The sequence below is a fragment of the Heterodontus francisci genome, chromosome 3, assembly GCF_036365525.1.
Source record: "Heterodontus francisci isolate sHetFra1 chromosome 3, sHetFra1.hap1, whole genome shotgun sequence".
Taxonomy (NCBI): Eukaryota; Metazoa; Chordata; class Chondrichthyes; order Heterodontiformes; family Heterodontidae; genus Heterodontus; species Heterodontus francisci.
This window is the reverse complement of record NC_090373.1, coordinates 112,829,365-112,852,375: the sequence shown is the minus strand read 5'-3', so window position 1 is coordinate 112,852,375 and position 23,011 is coordinate 112,829,365. Positions and strand designations below refer to the sequence as shown.

Genomic DNA, 23,011 nt, shown 5'->3' with positions numbered 1-23,011 from the left:
TTTTCATACAGCCATCTCCTAACTCTCAATGTAAAAAATGGAAATGCTGAAAATTTCACATTCCTTAAATGTCAGAATCAACTATCTAAAGGCTGCATTATAAAATAATTCTATGCCAACATTACATGGTCTGTACTTGCTGCCAATTTTTATTTTTATTTATTTGGATTTTAATTCCTAGTTTGTCCATTTTGATTCTTTTCTTTCTTTCATATCCACAGATTTGCAGACTCGTTCACTATCAATGCTGCTCTGTGATTTTTTTGAGAGCACAACTGCCAAAAGCGGCCTACGAGTAATTCAGGCTGTTCTACCTTAAGTGGAGGCTTCTCCACCATTTTAGCTGGCTAACAACTGAACAAATCAATTACACATCGGTTGGATAAGTTGAAGTGTTATTCATTGACTTGGCTGAGTATGACCAATTGTGTTACTCCTTTGCAACTGCGGTAAACACATTATTTATATCTGCAATTATAAGACTGTGTGGATTTATTTAAATCACCTACCAGACATTACCCTATATGCTGCTGTCTGCTGATTCTTCCTTCCAGTCTTATCACAAGTGGACTTTTCACAGCAATATTCAGATCGCTTTATGGCCTTGGGATTTCTACATTGGCCAGTTGCCAATTTCTTTGTACAGGTGGGCGTACATCCAAATGCACCATTCACACATGTGCATTTATAGTGGCAGTGTGGCTGGAATGTCTGACCATGCCTATAATAGATACCATTTAACTCACACCCGACTCCAATAGTATCTAGAGAAAGCAAAGAGCAATTTCAGAAATTAAATATATGAAAGTAAATATATGAAATAGGTGTCAAAAGTAAAATTGTCACTCCTATTTTTTGTAAAACTAAACATAAGCATTTCACTACTGCCATAATTTATTGACTGTGCAAGGTTCTAAGCAACTGAATTTTAATTTCTGAGGTTTTGAAATTTATAGTAAATGGGTAGTGAACTACCATGTTGGGAGCGGGAGAGAGAATATTCTAGAAGTTGGCAAAATTTCTGCTCACTTTCTATCAGGCAAGAAATTGTAAATGTGGTAGAAAAAGTGTTTTGGCACAACTTTCACCAGTCTGATATATATTTGTGTGGAAACAATTTTTCACACACTGAAAATCCCCCAAATTGTTATTAATTGCAGCTGATTGGATATCTGGGAGTTCTCTCACTTGTCTGTTGTAATTCAACAGAAGAGTGTGGAGACTCGGACAAATGAAGTAAACATTTGCACTGTTTTATCAGGCTTTCCTTTGCCCTTCCACATAAATGGTCACCAGTAGGCAAAATTCATCCCCCTTCTTGGTTACATCTGGAAGTTGAAATTCTTGTGTTGTTACGGTGGATGATTAGGCAGGGAACTCGGGCAGAATTTCTCTTTTTAGATGCAATGGAAAATTTGCCATAAGTGCCCTTCCTGCCTGTGACTTGGAATAATGATCCCTAAAACTACAGGTTACTGATTTGTGGCTTTCATGGTAGATTAGCCAAAATTATCCTTTATAATAATTAAAACTGACAAATTCAGTCACTGCAAAATACTGGCCTGTGTATAACCAATCAATTATCAAGCTCTACTATTTGAAAGTATGGCACATTCACAGATCAATATCAAGTACAAAATAGCATAACAAATTGCGTTGAAACTAGTACTTTATATTTTTAAAGTACCCAATGCCTCGTGATTTTTCTTTGACCAGAATTATTAATAATCCAGAGTCATTCAGCATTCAAAATACGAGGCAGTAATCATGTTCAGGTGTTCAGATGATGTGAAAGACCTGAAAATGATGTCATTTGCACTTTGAGAAGAAATTACTCTCCTAAATTCACTGAAGTTATGTACAACCCAATGAGTTTTCTTTAGTGTTGTTTTGCTTGCTGTTAAAAATCTCACAAGTGTAGAATTAGAAGGGATTTTGATTTCATTAAGAAGTACAGAATGTATGATGTAGGCTGTGCAGTATAGCCCTCTTATTTTCAATAATTAGGCATAGAACTGTTCAGTTATTCAGTTGCTGTGACCACGATGAGCATAAAGACAATCACACATTTATGTTCTCCCAGCTGTCTGCCCGATATTCTTCCATTCAGCAATCCCAACATTTTAGGTTTTGCTATCCAGTTTTCCTTTACCCTGCCCCTTCCCCAGCTGATGATTACTCTGAGACCACTGATATTAGCTGATACTGACATGCCCTACCCATGTTATTTTGCTCACTATATTTCACACTTATTTGTACACAGGCTATTCTTTCTCACTATTTCAATTATTGGGTGGTTTGATCAAGTTAGTAAGACAAAGAGAGAAATTATGTTGAAAGAGGTGGAATACATAGTAAAGCAGAATGTGGTGTTGAAAAGCCTCAATGTTGGCAGAATTTCCCCTGATGTACCTAGAGTGGAGAACTTGAGGATGTTACAATGTAGAATGGGAAAGTACCTTACATTTCTGAGGATACCCTCCATTGTGTTGTGTGGGACTACCATTGTGCTAAAATTCAAAACAGGTCTGGCAGCTCAAAACTGGGCATGCATGAGGCGTTGTGGACCATCAGCAGCAGCAGAATTGTATTTAAACACAATCTGTAACCTCATGGCTTGGCATATGCGTCCACAAATAGCCCAATCCTCAATGATGGGGGAGCACAGCACATCAGTGCAAAAGAAAAGGCTGAAGCATTTGCAACCATCTTCAGCCAGACGTGCCAAGTGGATGATCCATCTCAGCCTCCTCCTGATGTTCCCAGCATCATAGATGCCAGTCTTCAGCCAATTCAATTCACTCCATGTGATATCATGGCTGAAGGCACTGGATACTGCAAAGACTATGGACCCTGACAACATTCCGGCAATAGTACCGAAGACTTGTGCTGCAGAACTAGCCGCCTCCCCTAGCCAAGCTGTTACAGTTCAGCTACAACGCTGGCATCTACCCGGTAATGTGAAAAATTGCCCAGGTATGTCCTGTACACAAAAAGCAGGACAAATCCAACCCGGCCAATTACCGCCCCATCAGTCTACTCTTGATCATCAGCAAAGCGATGGAAGGTGTCGTTGACAGTGCTGTCAAGTGCCACCTAAACAGTAATAACCTGCTCGCCGATGTTCATTTTGGGTTCCGCCAGGGCTACTTGGCTCCTGACCTCATTACAGCCTTAGTCCAAACATGGACAAAAGAGCTGAACTCAAGAGGTGAGATGAGAGACATTGCCCTGGATATCAAGACAGCATTTGACCGAGTATGACATCAAGGGCACTAGCCAAACTGAAGTCAATGGGAATCAAGGGGAAAACTCTCCACTGGTTGAAGTCATACCTAGCAGAAAGGAAAATGGTTTTGGTTGTTGGAGGCCAATCATCTCAGCCCCATGTTATTGCTGCAGGAGCTCCTCAGGGTAGTCTCCTAGGCCCAACCATCTTCAGCTGCTTCATCAATGACCTTCCCTCCATATAAGGTCAGAAGTGGGGATATTCTCTGATGATTGTATGATGTTCAGTATCATTTGAAACTCCTCAGATACTGAAGCAGTTCATGCCTGCTGGCAGCAAGACCTGGACAACAATCAGGCTTGGGCTGATAAGTGGCAAGTAGCATTTGTGCCACACAAGTGCCAGGCAATGACCATCTCTAATAAGGGAGAGTCGAACCAGCTCCCCTTGACATTCAATGGCATTACGATCGCTGGATTCCCCCCACTATCAACATCCTAGGGGTTACCATTGACCAGAAACTGAACTGCGGCAGCCATATAAATACCGTGGCTACAAGAACAGGTCAGAGGCTGGGAATTCTGTGGTAAGTAACCCACCTTCTGACTCCCCAAAGACTGTCCATCATCCATAAGGCACAGGTCAGGTTTGTGATGGAATACTCTCCCCTTGCTTGGATGAGTGCAGCTCCAACAACACTCAGGAAGCTTGATACCATCCAGGACAAAGCAGCCCGCTTGATTGGCATCCCATCCATCACCTTAAACATTCACTCCCACCACCACCGACACATAGTGGCAGCATATGTACCATATATAAGATGCATCCTTCGACAGCACCTCCCAAACCTGCAACCTCTTCCACCTAAAAGAACAAGGGCAGCAGAAGCATGGGAATACCACTGTGATGTCCTCAGGACTTGAGTGAGGTTTAGCCGAGTTTCGTATAAGGTATGAGGCAAAGACAGAGAGACAAGGTCTGCAGCAGCTGAACACAAATGCTCCTCCTTCTATTCTGTCTTAGTTTCACTTTCCTTTGTGTTCTACAGCAGCCTCTAGAGTACACAATGCACAATGCAATTGCTATTTCAAACACTACAACAATACATCTACCACCTGCAGGTTCCCCCCAAGTCACACACCATACTGACTTGAAAATATATTGCCGTTCCTTCACTGTCACTGGATCAAAATCCTGGAACTTTCTCCCCAACAGCACTATGGGTGTATCCACACCAGGTAGACTGCAGCAGTTCAAGAAGGCAGCTCACCACCACCTTCTGAACTTCTGATGAGTTCTTCTAACAAGTCACAGACCTGAAATGCTAATTCTGTTTTTCTCTCTCCACAGATGCTGCCAGACCTGCTGTGCATTTCCAGCACTTTCTGTTTTTATTTCAAATTTCCAGCATCTGCAGTATTTTGCTTTTATTACAAGGAATCAGGGCTTTGGCATTGTCTATCATGGATACATGTATTATGAGAGATGGTTTGGTCTTCGAACCACCCTCAAGAATGAAAGGGTGGAGATGGCAATGGCACTGTTTTTTTAACAGTACTTTTAGATGCTCAAAGTCTCAGGAACCTCCTGCCTCGTAATACTTGCAACATACAGGCAAACCATATTTTGGTCACCACTGTACCTTCGTTCTTATACTGGCTAACAGCAGCTCCTCACACCTGCTGAACTCTTAGATGCAGTAGTAGATTAGACATTAGGAGACACTTGTAAGGTGATCAAGTACATGACTGTGAATATCCGCTAATACATTTTCTTTGACGTGGATTGCTTCTGTCGGGAACAGTAGTTTCTATAATTCCCCCAATGGGTAATCCAGTACTTATGGACATAAACTTTCCTATCATGCTGCCAAGAGTGAGGCACATTAATTTTGTCATGAACATTGATTTTAAACTGTTACTGGAGTGAAGAAAGGACTTGTGAAACAGATCAGCCATGGTTGGAAAAGACATCTGCATCTTAACAGACTGTCATTGGAAGGACAAAGGACCATTCCCTGACACATTCAACCCACAATGGACCTTGATCACCAGTTATTGTGTGTAAGTAGAGCATTCCAGAGACTGCTAAAGTGATACAATCCAAGATGTCGTCAGACCAGTTAGGCACATGACTAACCTGCTTGGCAACCTGGGTTTTTCTGAATTGTACAAACAGTTTGAACTGAGAGTGTCTGTTTGCTCCTGGACTGAGAAGATCTCTCCTGTCTGTTCCCATCTTTTTCTCGCAAGCCTCTGAATCCACTGAACACACATGAACCCCAAAAGAGCAAAGTCTCCTGCAGCGAACAAGGTTTAGGAAGAATATTGGGCCCCAACGAAAAGCAAGATCTACCTGCAATCAAGGACTCTACATTGAGCTCTAAGAACTGTAACAAAAACTCTTCAGATATTGCCTCAAACCTTTCCACTTTATTTTTCTTCTGCTCTTTTCTGTCTATCTGCATGCGTGTATCACGCATGCATGCTAGCATGGGTGTGTCATGTATCTGTAGGCGTCAGCCAAATTAGAGCTTAAGTTCAAGTTTAATAAATTTCACTTTTCTTCTTTAAACCTAAGAAACCCTGTTTCTGCTGGTTTCTTTGCCTTATAATTGGAAAGCGGTGAACAAGGATTCACCAAGGGGGAGCAAAAAACACGGTGTGTTTAAAATTAAACCCTGTTATCGTAAGACCAGGTGAAGGCTGAGAAGGACCCCTAGACACCTTTCTTACCAGGTCGTAACATTCCCATTTCAAAAATTAAGGATAAATATTCTGTCTTTTTGCAGAATAGGCAAACACTTTAATGTACTACAGATGTGGCACCTTTGAAATACAGATATGCCATTCTTAAGGGTCTAACTATGTCTAAAGTAGACAGACTGTTTTTCTTTTTTAAACAGAAGTAACATTGACATAACCATTACATTCTGTTATAATGAGAGGGTGAATTAAAGGATTTTAATTCATTATGTTCATAAAACCATGAATAGAAAATTACTGTTAGGGTTTAACTTACATGCACATACTCCAAATTCATACTTAGGCCTATCACCAGAATAGTCACAGTACAAGTCCTTGTGAGGGTCACAGGTGTCAGCTTCAGTGCAAAGCTCCCCAAATTGTTTTGCACAGGTTTTGCAACATCCACAGCCATCAGTTACCAGACTTACTCCAGGTGGACATAAAGGTTTGCGTGAGCAGTTGCATGGCCATTGGCAAAATTGTCTGCGTTCAGGAGCTTCTTCAAATTCTGCTGTCTTTCTTCCAGTTTTCACAATGGCTTGTTGTACTTGACTCTGTTGTATCCTGCATAAGAACTTAGATACAGTTAAAAACCTTGAGGAACATGATCTTGTCTCAAAGATGTACTGTCACTATTGTGATGTCTTTTTAAGAATCGGATGGTAACAAAAATTTAACATTTACTTTAATGTCCACTTGTTTGCGCTAGTAATATCAATGCAAACTAGGTAGAATCAATCATACCATCACCTTCACAAATGCAATTAGGGATGGGCAACAAATGCTGGCCTCGCCAGCAATGCCCGCATCCCATGAAAGAATAAAAGAAATACAAGCGCATAAGATTGGGGAATTTAAAATGTAGGTGAGTTATGCCTAAAACCACTTACAGTCATGTTTTCTGCGATCTTTTATGCTGGTGTAAGATTCAATTTGCCCATATTAGGCCCTGCTCACAAACTGGCCTCGCTCTCCCTCCCGCCCCCAATCAAAATTTCGAGATTCCACCCCCAATTGCACTGGTCAGGGAAGGCTCTTCAAATTGCACTATGGTTGGAATTTTACGGTGGGCGGACAGGAGCCGGCCTCCTATGTAAATGTTGGTAGTGAATCCGCTTCCGCCTCGCCTGGGGATCCGTTCTGTATTTTACGGGTCGCCAGGCTTTAACTGTTCCAAAGCAGGACTTCCACCCATTTGAGGGAGGAAGTCCCGCCTCATTGAGCTGCCAGCCAATCAGCGGGCTGGCAGTTCTTAGTATCAGCAGCGCCACTGGGGTGGTGGCCACTGCTGGGACTGCAGCCCAGCTGAAGATCGAAGAAGCCATGGATCCGGGAGGAAAGCTAAGTTTTGGTTTCCTGGCCGGGGGTAATTGGTCGGGCCCCGGTGAGGCAAGGGTGGTCAGTTGGGGGGAAGGGAGGCGTGTTGGGTGCTGTGGGTGGTTGGGGTAGCGGGGGCGGCCCTCCATCGGGCACCCTGTGCCCGATGAGCAGGACCCCCACCCCCGGACGATCGGCAGCCGCCTGGTTTTCCCAGACGGCTTTTCCCAGCTCCAGGATGCCCGCTTGCCATGCGTAAAATCGGCGTGGAGGTGGGCAAAGGCCCTTAAGTGGCCGTTAAGTGGCGTAAAGGGCAGTGGAAGCGAAAGCGGGTTGGGGGAGCCTCCCGCTCCATTTTACGCCACCTCCCGCCACCATCCCGCTCATTGAGGTGGCGTAAAATTCTGGCCTATTTTTCTTTGGTGCACAGGCACTAATTGGCAAGTTTTAAAAATGTATTTTTCATTTGGGCGGCACAGTGGCGCAGTGGTTAGCACCGCAGCCTCACAGCTCCAGCGACCCGGGTTCAATTCTGGGTACTGCCTGTGTGGAGTTTGCAAGTTCTCCCTGTGTCTGCGTGGGTTTCCTCCGGGTGCTCTGGTTTCCTCCCACATGCCAAAAGACTTGCAGGTTGATAGGTAAATTGGCCATTAGCAATTGCCCCTAGTATAGGTAGGTGGTAGGGAAATATAGGGACAGGTGGGGATGTGGTAGGAATATGGAATTAGTGTAGGATTAGTATAAATGGGTGGTTGATGGTGGGCACAGACTCGGTGGGCCGAGTGCTGTATCTCTAAAACTAAATATGAAAAATATTTTATTTGCTAAGAAACTGATGTGCACCAATGAAGCTATTAAATGGTTCCGTAAAGTTTTAGTCCTATTCAGTGATTTGAAATCAGGTTACGCACAGGTGGAGGACTGCATACTCATTAAAAATGCTTTTTTTTGTGATAAACCCGTTTTCAGTTGTATTAATAAACCTGTATCAAGTTACCACTCATACTTTAATGGAAAAAAAACTATATTTTATGATCTTGTCCAATTGCACTGGTGCATTGAAGATTTTGTTTGTAAATATGAATTTTATCAAAAAAAATTAAAGGCAAAGGGCTGATGACATAGTCTATGGAACTTGGCCTATCTAGTGAATCCTTGTTTGGATGGTTTCCATTCATCTGAGAGAGGATTAATATTTCTTTTCAATTGTGAATGCCAATTGTGGTGCTGAAATAAATAAAGTTCAGTATTCTCCTTCCTGAGGCTTAATGGGGTAAACACACTCTGTTTTGTTGAGGATTTGTATAGAATCAAAAGCCCTGTGTTGAATTAACTAATGGTCAGTCAGGGTAGTGGTCAGAACACTCCAAGTGGCCAAAATATCCTTCTTATGGTGAGGAAACAAAAAAGATATGAAACCTACTGCTGCTTGTTCTTTTCGGGAGTCAGGACAATTTCCAAGTCCTGACCCTGCAGGGGTCTCCAGTGTGCCCTCCTGTATGATCGTCTAGCAGGCGGCCTCCAAATTGGCCATCTCCACATCTGTGTCCAATTAAGGATGGTGGGTGGGTTCCTGAGGCTGTAGGCCTAATCAGAGAGGCTGCAATTGGGGGATGGCTGGTAGCTCTACCAGGAGAGGAGGGCGCTGCATAAGCAGAAAGTAGCGAGTGAGGGTGCCTCAAAATGGAGGCACTCTCAGAAACGTGCATAAAATTTCAAAATGAAAGAAGGACGAAGCTAGTAGGCCCCTTGGAGTGAAGGGAAAACCCCTCCTGAGGAATCATTTGGGCCTTGGGTACAGCCTTTCCTACTTGTGGCCCCATCATCGGAGCACAGAGCCTCTGGTTCCAATGTCCATTCAGTCTGCTGCTGGGAGTCTGCTCCAACACCAGGAAGATCCCGGCAAAGTCCTCCCTGTTCACCTCATTAGGCCCTCAATTGATCATTATTGGCTACCCACCACATCTGGACGGGTAGCTGCTGCCATTATTCACCCGCCTCTGGCAAGATCGTCTACCTGACACCCTAATCTCCAAGTTTACACCTGGTCCCACCTTCAAACCTGCCTCCGCGGGACCAGCAAGATTCTACCAGTGATGTGCAGATGCATTCACTCAGCTTGGGGTCATTAAACATTTTCTGGCACTGCTTCCAGGTTCTGGGAGCCACATTCTGGGCATTGACCACTCTTACCACCTGTTCCCATTTCCTTTTGTTGGCTTCCTGCCCCCCGCTGGAAACATGGCCTCCTTTCTGGCCTCAACCTTTCTGCATAGTGTGTTCAGGGCAGTGTCACTAAAGTGGGGAGCCCTTTCCGTCCCCCGGTGTGCCATACCTTGTCCCTCAATGGTGAAATTCAATTATCCAGCAGCTTACAGTTCATTGCTGCAAATTGTCTTTTATAGAATCTGCGCCTTTAAAAAGGGAAGGCTGCCTGAAGCACGTGGTTTCTTCACAACGCTGCTTGATACCCTGCAGTGCAGAGGACATCAGCAGCAAAATGGAGTCTGGGGCTATGTAAGAGCCACTCATGACCACTTCACTATCAGGAGAATGAGGTGGATAGGCAAATTTTGTGTCCTACACATCTCATTTGCAACAGGTGTGGGAACATCATGAATTTTGGCCCTTATGCCCTCAAATCAGTGCAAATGAACTTCGTGCCCATAATGCATTAAGGGAAATATTTCAGGTTGAAAGTATTTTTGTGTTCCTTTTTAATGTTAAATTTTACCAGGCTTCAAAGTCACAAACTACCCATATATTATTTCAGTTTTCAATGTAATGTCCAATATTTCTATGGTTTTATTTCTATAAGCAAATTAATGAATGTTTTTAAGAAATTGGTACAGTTGGCTTCAGATAAGCAAATGCCCTATTCAAGCATAATTCTGATCCAACTAAAAATATTAAAATATACCAAGCCGCATTTTGTTCATTTCCAAATTTTGGAATCACTAAGTCAAAAATAACAGATAAATAGTAATTTCTTTTCCACGTATGTTACTCAGTTTCACTTCTTGCATTACCATATTGAATATAGTTATTGCACTGTCAAATTCCGCCTATGGATGTGTAATCAATTTGTGTAAACTATGTTTTCATAAAATTTTTCTGTCCTTTTACAATAAAATCCTGACTGACTGATAGGCTATGGTAAATTGGTTACTTTTAAATTTTGTTGTATGGAAATTATAATCAAAGCATAAAGTGTGTCAGTAAACCAGAATTAATCATCGACTTAATTTGGTTTTAGCTAAAAACAAAATGCTATCTTATCTAAAAATGCAAGGCATTCATACTTTTAATTTTTTTATATATTTGTTCATGGGATGTGAGTGTCACTGACAAAGCAAGCATTTATTGTCCATCCCTAATGGTACGGTGAGCCTTGAACTGCTGTAATCAATGTAAAATAGGTACATCCACAGTGCTGTTAGGAAGGGAGTTCAGGATTTTGACATGACGACAATGAAAGAGCTGCGATATTGTTCCATTTCCAAGTCAGGAATATGTGTGACTTAGAGGAGAACTTGCAGGTGGTGGTGTTCCCATGCATCTGCTGTCCTTGTCCTTCTAGGTGGTACAGACTGCAGATTTGGAAGGTGCTGTAGAAGGAGCCTTAGCGAGTTGCTGCAGTGCATCTTTTAGATGGTACACATGGGTGCCACTGTGCGTCGGTGGTGGAGGGAGCGAATGTTTAAGGTGGTGGATGGGGTGCCGATCAAGCAGGTTGCTTTGTCTTGGATGGTGTCGAGCTTCTTGAGTGTTGCTGGAGCTGCACCCATCTAGGCAAGTGGCAAGTATTCCATCATACTCCTGACTTGTGTGTTGTAGATGGAGACAGACTTTGGAAAATCAGGAGGTGAGTTACTCACCACAGAATTCCCAGACTCTCACCTGCTCTTGTAGCCACAGTATTTATGTGGCTGGCCTAGTTAAGTTTCTGGACTGGTAGGACGGGACGTACCCAGGGATGGTGATGGAGGAGTCTGGGTCATTGGCTGTGAGCTATGATTTGGTGGAATTGACAATGTCAGGCTGTTGCTTGACTAGTCTGTGGGACAGCTCTCCCAATTTTGGCACAAATCCCCAGATGTTATTGAGGAGGACTTTGCAATGTCCACTGGTCAGGGTGTGCCTTTGCCATTTCCAGTGCCTAAGTTGATGCCAGGTGGTTCATCCTGTTTTATTCTTATTTGAATTTTCTGTAGCAGTTTGATACAGCCATGTGGCTTGCTTGGCCATTTCGGAGTGCAATTAAGAATCAACCACATTGCTGTGAGTCTGGAGTCACATGTAGGCAGAGTGGGTAAGTATGGCCTTCCCTGAAGGACATCGGTGAACCGGATGTTTGTTTAATGACAGTCAGGTTTCATGATCATTGCTGAGAGTAACTTTTTATTCCAGATTGATTATTTAATTGAATTTAAATTCCCCCAGCTGCCATGGTGGGATTTGAACCCATGTCTCCAGAGCATTAGTGAAGGCCTCTAGATTACTAATCCAGTAACATAAACACTATGCTACAATTCCCTTTTATACTTAAATTAATTAAGAGTCATGTAATTCTGTTGATTTGCTATTATAAATATCCTTTCAGTATTGCTTGATGTTAAATTCACATGATAGTACTGAGTGAGAAATCCAAGAAATTATTTTCCATTTGCACAGTTAAAAGTAAGTGAATCTTTAGAAGCAACCAGCAAAATGAATTTGAGGTTAAAGATGAACGTCACCTGAGTTAACTTGCTCTACATTTGTAATTTTCTTATAAACACTCAAGGTGAAGTGTTCTGAACCATGTGCTATATTTTCACCACTAGGGGGACCATTTGATCTTACCATAACATTCTGTAAATTATTATGCCACATGGGGCTGTTGTGTGCCATATAGCTATCTTAAACGACTTTCCATTGAACTCTGGCTCATAAAAGCATAATAAATACTTGCTTTGTATGTGATCCAAAAGAACCTGGAAATTTTCTAACATAGCTATGGAGAACAAGTTGCCTATTATGATGGCACGGTTCCTGGAATATACTGCATAAAGGAAGTAATTACATCATCTCATCATGCTGGTGTAAAACATGGGCAAAGTCTTCTGAAACCCGACACCATCTGTGGGGCATCTCTGGTAGCTTATTGAAAAATTGCAAGCTCACCCATAATATTCCATTAAGTACCTTCTGTGTATGAGATAGCGTTGCCAATTCTGGTTGGAAGTATTCTTGGAAGTTTCATCATTTTGACCTCCTGCATTCAAATGCCACACCCAGTCAAATGGCCTTTTTACCCAGCTCCAATATTTTTATAACTAATAAACAAAAGTGTACAGAAGAAATGAAAAAAACACACCATTTTTAATGCTCCTGTGATTTCTCTCCTCAGTTACATCGCAGCACTGTCCAGGACAATTGACATCCTAGTGTGGGGTCCTATCAGTGGCTTTGGTCTCAGAACATTTCATCCACAATATTACAAATTTTGCGGTATATAGTTCAGAACAAATTGATGTGGTATTGTTTGGAAGTGAACAACAACATTTCTAAAGTATATAACCCCTTGATCATTGTCAACCAGAGAACTCAATTTGATATTGCTCAGCTGTTTGTGTCACCAATGAGTTACTTCAGGCCGATTCAAATTGCCAGCTTTCAATTTGATTTTATATCAGGAATTACAAAAGGTAATATGGATGAGGAAGGTTGTTTGGCCCGTCATAGTTCATTCATTCAGAAAGACAATACGTTGCCCCATTGCATCATCCAACTGTTTCTCAAATGATTCCAAAGTTTTCATCTCCACTACTCTGTCTGACAGTGCATTCTTTATGTGAACAGAATTTTCAGGTATCAGCCTGAAATTTGACTTTTATTAGCTCGAATCTATGTCCTCTTGATCCACTCTTGCAATTTATTTTGAAGTGTGTGGTTTGAAATGTGATGTGATTCAATTTAGTAGGAACAATATGCAGCGACAATATAGAATAAAGGGTACAATTCTAAAGGGGGTTCAGGAGCATAGGGACCTAGGTGTATATGTGCATAAGTCATTGAAGGTGGCAGGACAGGTTGAGAGAGAGGTTAATAAAGCATACAGTATCCTGGGCTTTATTAATAGGGGCATAGAGTACAAGAGCAAGGAGAAGTTATTTTGAACTTGTATAAAACACTAGGTTGGCCTCAGCTGGAGTAGTGCATCCAGTTCTGGGTGCTGCACTTGAGGAAAGATGTGAGGGCATTGGAGAGAGTACAGAAAAGATTCACGAGAATGGTTCCAGGGATGAGGAATTTCAGTTATGAAGATAGATTGGAGAAGTTAGGACTGTTTTCCTTGAAGAGAAGGCTGAGAAGTGATTTTATAGAGGTGTTCAAAATCATGAGGAGTCTGGACAGAGTAGATAGAGAGAAACTGTTCCCACTCGTGAAAGGATCGAGAATGAGAGGGCACAGATTTAAATTATTTGGTAAGAGAAGCAAAAGTGACATGAGGAAAAACTTTTTCACACAGTGAGTGATTAAAGTCTGGAATACGCTGCCTGAGAACGTGGTGGAGACAGGTTCAATTGAAGCATTCAAAACGGAATTAGACAGTTATATGAAAAGGAAGAATGTGCAGGATTATGGGGAGAAGGCAGGGGAATGGAACTGAGGGAGTTGCTCTTTCAGAGAGCCATTACAGATGCGATGAGTCAAATGGCCTCCTTCTGCACTGTAATAATTCTGTGATTTTAAGGTATGGTACTTGTTCCATACCATTTACTATCTCATATACTTCAATAAAATTGCTTCTCAGATGTTTCCTTCCAAGGTTGAAAATCCCAAGTTACTCCAGTCCTTTTTTTTTCATAAATCAGAGCTATCATATAAGGCATCAGCCTCCAGTGGTTAAATCAGTTGCTACATGTAGACTCAGGATTCAAGGTATGATCTGACCAGAGCATTATACAGTTTGATCATAATTTCTGCTGGCTTTATTGGTATGCAGTTTAACATCCTATTGGCTTTGCTGGTTGCTGCTCTGCATTGAGCCTACTAAAAGCCCTACAACACAATCAGGTCCAACACGCAAGAGTGTTTAGTCACCTTTTTCAAAACCAGATCCAAAGCAGAAGTATAAAACAGAAGGAGACAAAGAAAATCAAGTAAAAAAGTTATTTAAACTTAAAGTAAAGGTCAGAATAGGTATTCAAGCCATAATGTGAAAGACCAAACAAGAAAGAATAAAGAGAAGTGAAGACAAGCAAAGCAGAAACAAAGGCCTCCATTATAATTGGCAGCAAGGAGTGAGATTGGCTTGGTGGGATGAGCGCCATTGTCATGCTCGGCCCCCGCCTGCCAAGAATGAGGCACATTAATTTTGTCACTAATTTTAAACTGTTGTTGGAGCGAGGAAATGACTTGTTGAACAGATCAGCCGTGGCTGGAAAAGACATTTGCATATTAACCGACGGTGTCTGGAAGGACAAAGGACCATTCCCTGACACATTCAACCCACAATGGACCTTGTTCACCAGGTATTGTGTGTAAGAGGAGCATTTCAGAGACAGCTAAGGTGATACAATCCAAGACGTGGTCAGACCAGTTAGTCACATGACTAACCTTCTTGGCAACCTGGGGTTTTGTGAATTGTACAAACAGTTTGAACTGAGAGTGTCTGTTTGCTCCTGAACTGAGAAGATCTCTCCTGTCTGCTCCCTCACTAACATCTCTCTCTCACAAGCCTCTGAATCCACTGAAGACACATGAACCCCAAGAGAGAAAAGTCTCCTACAGCGAATAAGATTTAAGAAGAATACTGGGCCCCAACGAAAGCAAGATCTACCTACAATCAAGGACTCTACAGTGAGCTTGAAGAACCGTAAACAAAACTTCAGATATTGCCTCAAACTTTTCCACTTGATTATTTTTCTTCTGCTCTTTTCTGTCTCTAGTTGGATGTGTGTATCGCAGATGCATGCTAACATGGGCGTGTTGTGTATCCATAGGCGTCAACCGATTAGAGTTTAAATTTAAGTTTAATAAATTTCAACTTTTCTTCTTTAAACATGAGAAAACATGTTGTGCTGGTTTCTTTGCCTTATAATTGGAAAGCGGTGAACAAGGATTCACCAAGGGGGAGTTAAAAACATGGTGTGTTTAAAATTAAACCCTGTTACGGTAAAACCAGCTGAAAGCTGAGAGGGGCGCCTAGACACCTTTCCCACCTGGTTGTAACAGAAATTTGGGTGCTAGCATCCGGAATTGACCCGCAGACAAGCGAGAGAAATTAGAAGTGGGATGCCAAATTCTTCCCAAGCAAAAAGAGCAAGATTTCAATACAGGTTTTCTTGTAGTTGTGTGTACTTGAATACTAACATGCGTACAACTGAAGCTAGTAGCTCTCCAAGCCAGGATGAAGTAACTTGGGATAGGTTCAAAGCACTGTCTATGGAGGAGTTGAGAAAAATGGCTGAGCAGTGTGGAATCACTGTACATGGCAAGGCGAGGAAGTCTGAACTCCTCAGGCTAGTGGCCAACAACTTTTCCCTTGAATCTGAAGAAGTAGAAACAGGGTTAGAAGCAGACCCAGACAGGGTAGATTCAATGAGAAGGATGTAGAAGTATTTTTTGTGTCCTTTGAGAAACTGGCAAGGCAGCTAAAATGGCCAGCTGAGATCTGGCCTCTCTTGCTGCAAAGCAAGCTAACTGGAAAAGCCCATGATGTTTATTCCCTGTTGCCAGATGAGAGTTCATCAAATTATGAACTGACAAAAAGTGCTATCCTCGGGGCATATGAATTAGTACCCGAAGCCTATCAGCAAAAGTTTAGAACTCTCAAGAAGCAAGCTCATCAAACTTATCTGGAGTTTGAAGGAAGTAAGCAGCTGGCTTTTGACCAGTGGCTGAAGGCTCTTGAAGTACAGCTCAGCTGTGAGAATCTCAGAGAAGTTAGAGGAATTTAAACACTCTCTCCCACTGCCCATAAAGACAAATGTAGAGGAGCAGCGGATCCAGAGAGCCCGCCAAGCGGCCGTTCTGGCCAATGAGTTTGATTTAATTTATAAATCGGTTTCCCAGGGGAGAACCTTTCCAAATCACCCCCACAAATCCAAAAACGACAGAGGGTGGGAAAGTGATAGGAGCCTAAGCAGTCCTGGGAGAGAACAAAATGCAGGAGACACAGGGGATCTTCCTGCAGCCAAAAAAGGTGCAGTGAGCAAGAGTGAGAGCCGGAGACCTGTGTGCTTCCATTGTAATAAAGCAGGTCATCTAAAAACTGACTGCTGGAAACTAAAGGGAAAACCACTAGGATTAATCAGGGCACACCTGCTCAGTGAAGACAGGACCCTGATGGAAAGCACAGCGGAACAAACTGTGGCTTTAACTGCAGTAAGAGTGAGACCCAGGAAGCTTACGGCTGCAAGTGCAGGAGAACCTAATAGGATTCCTGAAGGTTATCAGGGTTTTGTGTTGGCAGGGAAAGTAACTCCATACCCTTCGAGTAGGGCAAGCAAGCCCATAGTGATTCTCAGAGACACAGGGGCCACTAGATCCCTTTTACTGGGAAAAGGCCCGACCTTTCCCCCAGAGAGTACAGTGAACACCAGAATGATGGTGAATAGTATTGGGGGGCAGTGTATGCCTGTACCTGGACACCGGGTGCACCTGGAGTGCGGCCTAGTTTCGGGACTAGTGACCGCAGGGATTGTCCCTAGTTTGCCTGTGGACAGGGTTGACCTGCTTCAGATATTGCCTCAAACTTTTCCACTTGATTATTTTTCTTCTGCTCTTTTCTGTCTCTATTTGCATGTGTATCGTGTATGCATGCTAGCCTAGGCGTGTCGTGTATCTGTAGGCGTCAACTGAATTAGAGTTTAAGTTTAGGATTAATAAATTTCAACTTTTCTTCTTTAAACTTAAGAAAGTTTGTTTGTGCTGATTTCTTTGTCTTGTAATTGGAAAATGGTGAACAAGGATTTACCAAGGTGGAGCTAAAAACAAGGTGTGTTTAAAATTAAACACTGTTACGGCATGACCAGGTGAAGGCTGAGAGGGACCCCTAGATACCTTTCTCACCTGGTCGTAACAGCTGTGCTCATGTGGATCATGCTTAAATTTGTAACTAGGCAGTTGTGGAATCATAGAGGAACAAATAAGCACTCTGTTCCATCAGTATGAACCAGTGGATAAATACATGTGCCAGAATGTAACGTGACCTGGCAGGACCGCAGTCTGGGAAGTGCAAGCGGGTGCCAAAGGCGTACCCGCTCTGGGCTCAACTGCTGCTGCAATCGAGTGCTAGGTACCAATTAGCGTCTCGCCAGCGGACTTCTGGAAAAAATAGGTGTGCACGGGCGGGAAACTCTGCATTGGCGGGGGCAGGGCAAGAGCCGGAAGAAGGTGCTGACAGCCATATAAGAGGACTATCAGCACCTTTAGTGGTTCTGAGAACACTGTATGCTTCTCAGAGGACGGTGGGAGGAGCAGGAGCTACATTGAGAACACATATAGCAGGCTGAGGGGAACAGGAGCATTCCTTTGACCATAAAGGGCGACCCACTGGACCTTCACAAATATAAACCTGAGACCTTGGGGGACCAGAACCCACTTGCAGCAATGGTACAGAGAATCAACCAGATGGCCCCATGGTTCACCGATGACTCCCAGCATGTCCTTCTCCAGGTGGCTGAGGCAAGGTATGAGGACTTCTTCCTACCAGACAGAAGGAGGAGACCTCCTCAGATCACCAGGAAGGTCTGGATGGAGGCTGCGGAGGAGGTCAGCAGCTGCGGGGTTGTGACGAGGACATGGATCCAGTGCAGCAAGCAGATCAACGACCTTCTCCATCTGCCAGGGTGAGTGGCATATCTCAGTCCTCGTTGCTTTGTACTCAGATGGCTTGGTATCCAGGTGTTGATGCTGCAAAGTAGAAGCCCTCCATCTGGAGTGAATGGCTGCAGCTCTGTCATGGGGCATATGTCGGGCACATCTGACCTGCACAAGGGTCCAGAAGTGTGCCAACCTTACACTTGAATGGCAATGGTCCCAGAGGCAGCATGCAGCAAGAGGGATGAGCATGTGGTCCTTCAAGTCAAGTAACTGAAATGACTGTCATGTGTCTCCACAGGAGGATGGCCCAGAATGCCCGTGAAAGGGCATGGACGGGTGGCAGTGTGCCAGTTGTTGCGATTCTCACTGCTATGGAGGAGGAGACAGTGCTAATTGCTGGTGAGGACAGAGGCTGGTCAGTTGCTGATGGTGAGGCCGGAGCACCTGGCCAGGAGGGTGAATTCCCCAGAGTGTGCGCATGTTGGGAGGGGGGCTTCAAACAGTGAAGGTTGTTTGTGCATTCAAACTCATGAACATGTGACTAGACTGCAGTCCTTCAGTCCAGAGTGTCGCATGGACCTGATCATTCTGGTTTCTACTGCAGGTAAATCACAGCTGCTGCCAGGCGACGTACCTGGGGGACATCCGACCACCTCTGAGGAGGAAGAGGGAACCTCAGAGGGTGCAGCGACACATCCTTTCCCCACACCAAGCACAAGCTGATGCAAACATATGAATATACAAATTAGGAGCAGGAGTAGGCCACTCGGCCCCTCGAGCCTGCTCCACCATTCAACAAGATCATGGTTGATCTGATTGTAACCTCAGCTCCACATCCCCGTCTACCCCTGATAACCTTTCACCTCCTTGCTTATCAAGAATCTATCTACCTCTGCCTTAAAAATATTTAAAGACTCTGCTTCCACTGCCTTTTGATGAAGAAAGTTCCAAAGACTCATAGCCCTCTGAGAGAAAAGAATTTCTCCTCATCTCTGTCTTAAATGGGTGACCCGTTATTTTTAAATAGTGACCCCTAGTTCTGGATTCTCCCACAAGGGGAAACATCCTTTCCACATCCACCCTGTCAAGACCCCTCAGGATCTTACATGTTTCAATCAAGTCGCCTCTAACTCTTCTAAACTCCAGCAAATACAAGCCTAGCCTATCCAACCTTTCCTCATAAGACAACCCTCCCATTCCAGGTATCAGTCTCATAAACCTTCTCTGAACTGCCTCCAATGCATTTACATCCTTCCTTAAATAAGGAGACCAATACTGTACACAGTACTCCAAATGTGGTCTCAACAATGCCCTGTATAACTGAAGCATAACCTCCCTACTTTTGTATTCAGTTCCCCTGACAATAAATGATAACATTCTATTAGCTTTCCTAATTGCGGGCTGTACCTGAATACTAATCTTTTGAGATTCATGCACTGGGACACCCTGGTCACTCTGCATCTCAGAACTTTGCAATCTCTCACCATTTAGATAATAAGCTTCTTTTTTATTCTTTCAGCCAAAGTGGACAATTTCACATTTTCCCACATTATACTCTATTTGCCAGATCTTTGCCTACTCACTTAACCTATCTATATCCCTTTGTAGCCTCTTTATGTCCTCTTCACAATTTACTTTCCTACCTATCTTTGTCTCATCAGCAAATTTAACAAACATACCTTCCGTCCCTTCATTCAAGTCATTTAAATAAATTGTAAAAAGTTGAGGCCCCAGCACTGATCCTTGTGGCACACCACTCGTTACATCTCGCCAACCAGAAAATGACCCATTTATGCCTACTCCCTGTTTCCTGTTAGCCAGCCAATCCTCTATCCATGCCAATATGTTACCCCCGACACCATGAGCTTTTAATTTCCGCAATAACCTTTGATGTGGTACCATATCAAATGCCTTTGGAAATCTAAGTACAATACATCCACTGGTTCCCATTTATCCACAACACATGTTACTTCTTCAAAGAACTCCAATAAATTGGTCAAACATGATTTCCCTTTCACAAAACTATGTTGACTCTGCCTGATTACCTTGAATTTTTCTAAGTGCCCTGCTATGACGTCTTTAATAATAGCTTCTAAGATTTTCCCTAAAACAGATGTTAAGCTAACTGGCCTGTAGTTTCCTGCTTTCTGTCTCCCTCCCTTTTTGAATAAAGGAGTGACATTTGCTATTTTCCAATCTAATGGAACCTTCCCTGAATCGAGGGAATTTTGAAAAATTAGAACCAATGCATCAACTATCTCACTAGCCACTAGCTCAGATACAGTCACCTCGGCTGGGCTAATAGCGCGTTCAGATTCGTGGTTACAACCTGGTTCTAGCATAGCACAAGTGCCAGACCAGCTGCTAGAGGCAGTATTGGCCAATGCCTCTGACATCTCGGGAGGACTGTGGGGGGCCAAACCAGTGCTGAGCCCCAGGCTGATGATGAGCCTCTGAGGACATCCATCCAGCGGGAGATGCTGCAGGTGCAGCCTGAGGTGTGTGGAGATCTGGCGGAGTTACCAGAGATTATGCATGCTCTGGCTCGGACTTCAGAAGAGTTCTTCAAAGCCATGAGTTCTGCACAGTCCCTGTCAGCTGAGCGACTGGCTTCCTCCATTGACAGATTGGTGACTGCAGTGGAGAGCCGGCTCCAGCAGGCTACCCAGTGCCTGCTGGAGATTCGCAGAGCCTTCCACACCATCGCAGTGTCAGTGAGCTCCATGCATTAGTGGCAACGCGAGAGAGGGACGAGGCATCTGGGGTCTCCTCCAGGTGATCATCGTTCCAAGGTCAGCAGGGAAGCGCAAATGTACCTCGTAATGGCAGAGGAGCAACAGCAGTCTGCATTTGGGGGCTCCTCTCAGGGCGCTCCTGATGCGGACAGCGGCTCCTTGGCCTCTCTACCAGTGACACCAGCACCTCAGAATGCCAGGATGACAGAGGGTGGTCCTGAGACTGCTCAGGGTCACCTCAACATGTCAGAGGACGCCTGCCACGGTCATCCTAAGCAATGGGGCAGCCTGATTAGCCACCTGCCTCTGCTATAGCTGGTGGTGAAGGTGAAGCGACACGTGTGAGCATTCTGAAATGATTTAAGAAATCACTGTAACTGAACTTAGGTTTCACTGGTGTGATTTTGATCTATGTTAATTATTGTGCAACTTTCCACAAACTTTATTAAAGTTCTCCTTTTGCTTATTTATGTCTCACGTAGCTGATGATGTATGAAGCAAGCTTTTTCTTCTACATGAGATGGAGACTTGGGGGAGGTGCACCAGTGGGCCATGGTGTGTTAGAGGGAAAGGTGGACCATAGCAGCTGTGATTGGAGCTTGCAGGTGAGTGCTTTTGGGATTCCAGCTGATGTAAATGCCTGAAGTTCAATTGACATGTCAGTCGCTGGCAGCCTGCATGGGTGATGAGCCTCTGTTCAGGAGAAACGCCTGAGTATTAGAGCCTCCCCAGCCTCCCTTGCACCAAACTGCTGCAAACCTTCAACTGCTTCCCCCGGACATCCAGCTGGCTGTGCCCCCTCCTCCTCCTCAAACCCTTCACCCTCCTCATCTGAGGATACCACATGCTGAACAATTTCCTCAGCATCCAGGGCCTCCCCTCTCTGCAATGCCAGGTTATGTAAGGCGCAGCAGACAACCACAATGCAAGATCCCCTTGCTGGCGAATACTGAAGGGCACCACCTTATTGATCCAGGCACCTAAATCTCATCTTCAGAAGACTGCTGGTCTGTTCAATGGAAGCTCTGGTCCTCGCATGGCTCACATTGTACTGTTCCTCTGCTTCATTCCGTGGGTTCCTCAGAGGTGGAATCAGCCATCTCTTCAGTGGGTAACCCCTGTCGCCAAGAATCCATCCTTGCAGGCACTCAAGGGAGTTGAAAAGCCTTGGGACCTGGGGGTTCCAGAAAATGAATGCGTCGTGACTGCTTCCTGGATAATGAGCACACACCTGCAATATACTTTTACAGTGGTCACAGACTAGTTGCACATTCATCGAGTGAAATTCCTTTTGATTAATGAAGGCCCCTGGCTGGCCTGCAGGAGCTCTGATGGCTACATGTGTACAGTCAATCACACCTTGGACCATGGGGAACCCAGCATTGGCACTGAAGCCTCTGGCTGTCTCGGCCTGACTGGCCGAATCAGTCTTGATGAACTGGTTGGCCCACCTGAATATGGCATCAGTTACGACCCTTATGCAGTGCTGTGCAGATGATTGTGAGATTTCACACATCTCCTGTAGAAGCCTGGAATGAGCCTGATGCATAGATGTTCAGAGCAACTGTGACCTTCAGAGCCACAGGCATTGGATGGCCACTCATGCAGTTGGAACTGACCTCTGCTGCCATTATCTCACACAGAGATGTGACAGGACAGGCACAGTCTTCTAAGGCACTGACATCTGCAGGAAGCTCAACCGCTGCCAGTACACCCTGCCTTTCCTTTCCTCACAGGTCTTTGCTGCCGGTGAACTCTGTGACCTTCTGCTCTTCCCTCATTACCAGGCTGCAGCTGACCAGCAGGTTGCTGATTTCCTTGGCCACTTGGCTGTCTGTCCCTCCTTGTGCCGTTCTCTTCGTCACTGGAGGACCTTCGTCCAGAGTGGACAATGCCCATGGCAGCAGCTTCCCAAAGATGTGTTGGGGACAGCTTTTTGCTGCCTGCTGTAGCACAGGCACTCACAACCCCCCTTCCCTACCCAGGATAAAGCACAGATGCTGTGGCCCTACCAGGAGTATTACTCACTCAAGTGAGCCCTGTGAGCCAGCAATATCAGCCCGGAGTTTGGAATTTACTGCTAAATGAAATACACAAAACAGAAAACTCCTGTACCTCTAACTCCTTCAGTGAGAGAGCGGTTGCCATTCATTTAAAGCTGCCTGGTC

General features: G+C 44.2%; 1 protein-coding gene across 1 annotated transcript in view; it reads right to left on the bottom strand.

Moving 5' to 3' along the window:
* Positions 1–20,504, bottom strand: part of ccn6 (cellular communication network factor 6) — a 30,467-nt gene extending 9,963 nt beyond the window's left edge. The window contains exons 1-4 of the mRNA XM_068028573.1: positions 20,372–20,504; positions 12,139–12,337; positions 6,251–6,540; positions 510–764 (exon numbers count right to left, since the gene is read on the bottom strand). Coding sequence (XP_067884674.1) covers positions 510–764; positions 6,251–6,540; positions 12,139–12,337; positions 20,372–20,504 — 877 coding nt within the window. The remainder of the gene's footprint in view (positions 1–509; positions 765–6,250; positions 6,541–12,138; positions 12,338–20,371) is intronic.
* Between the last annotated feature and the right edge of the window lie 2,507 nt (positions 20,505–23,011).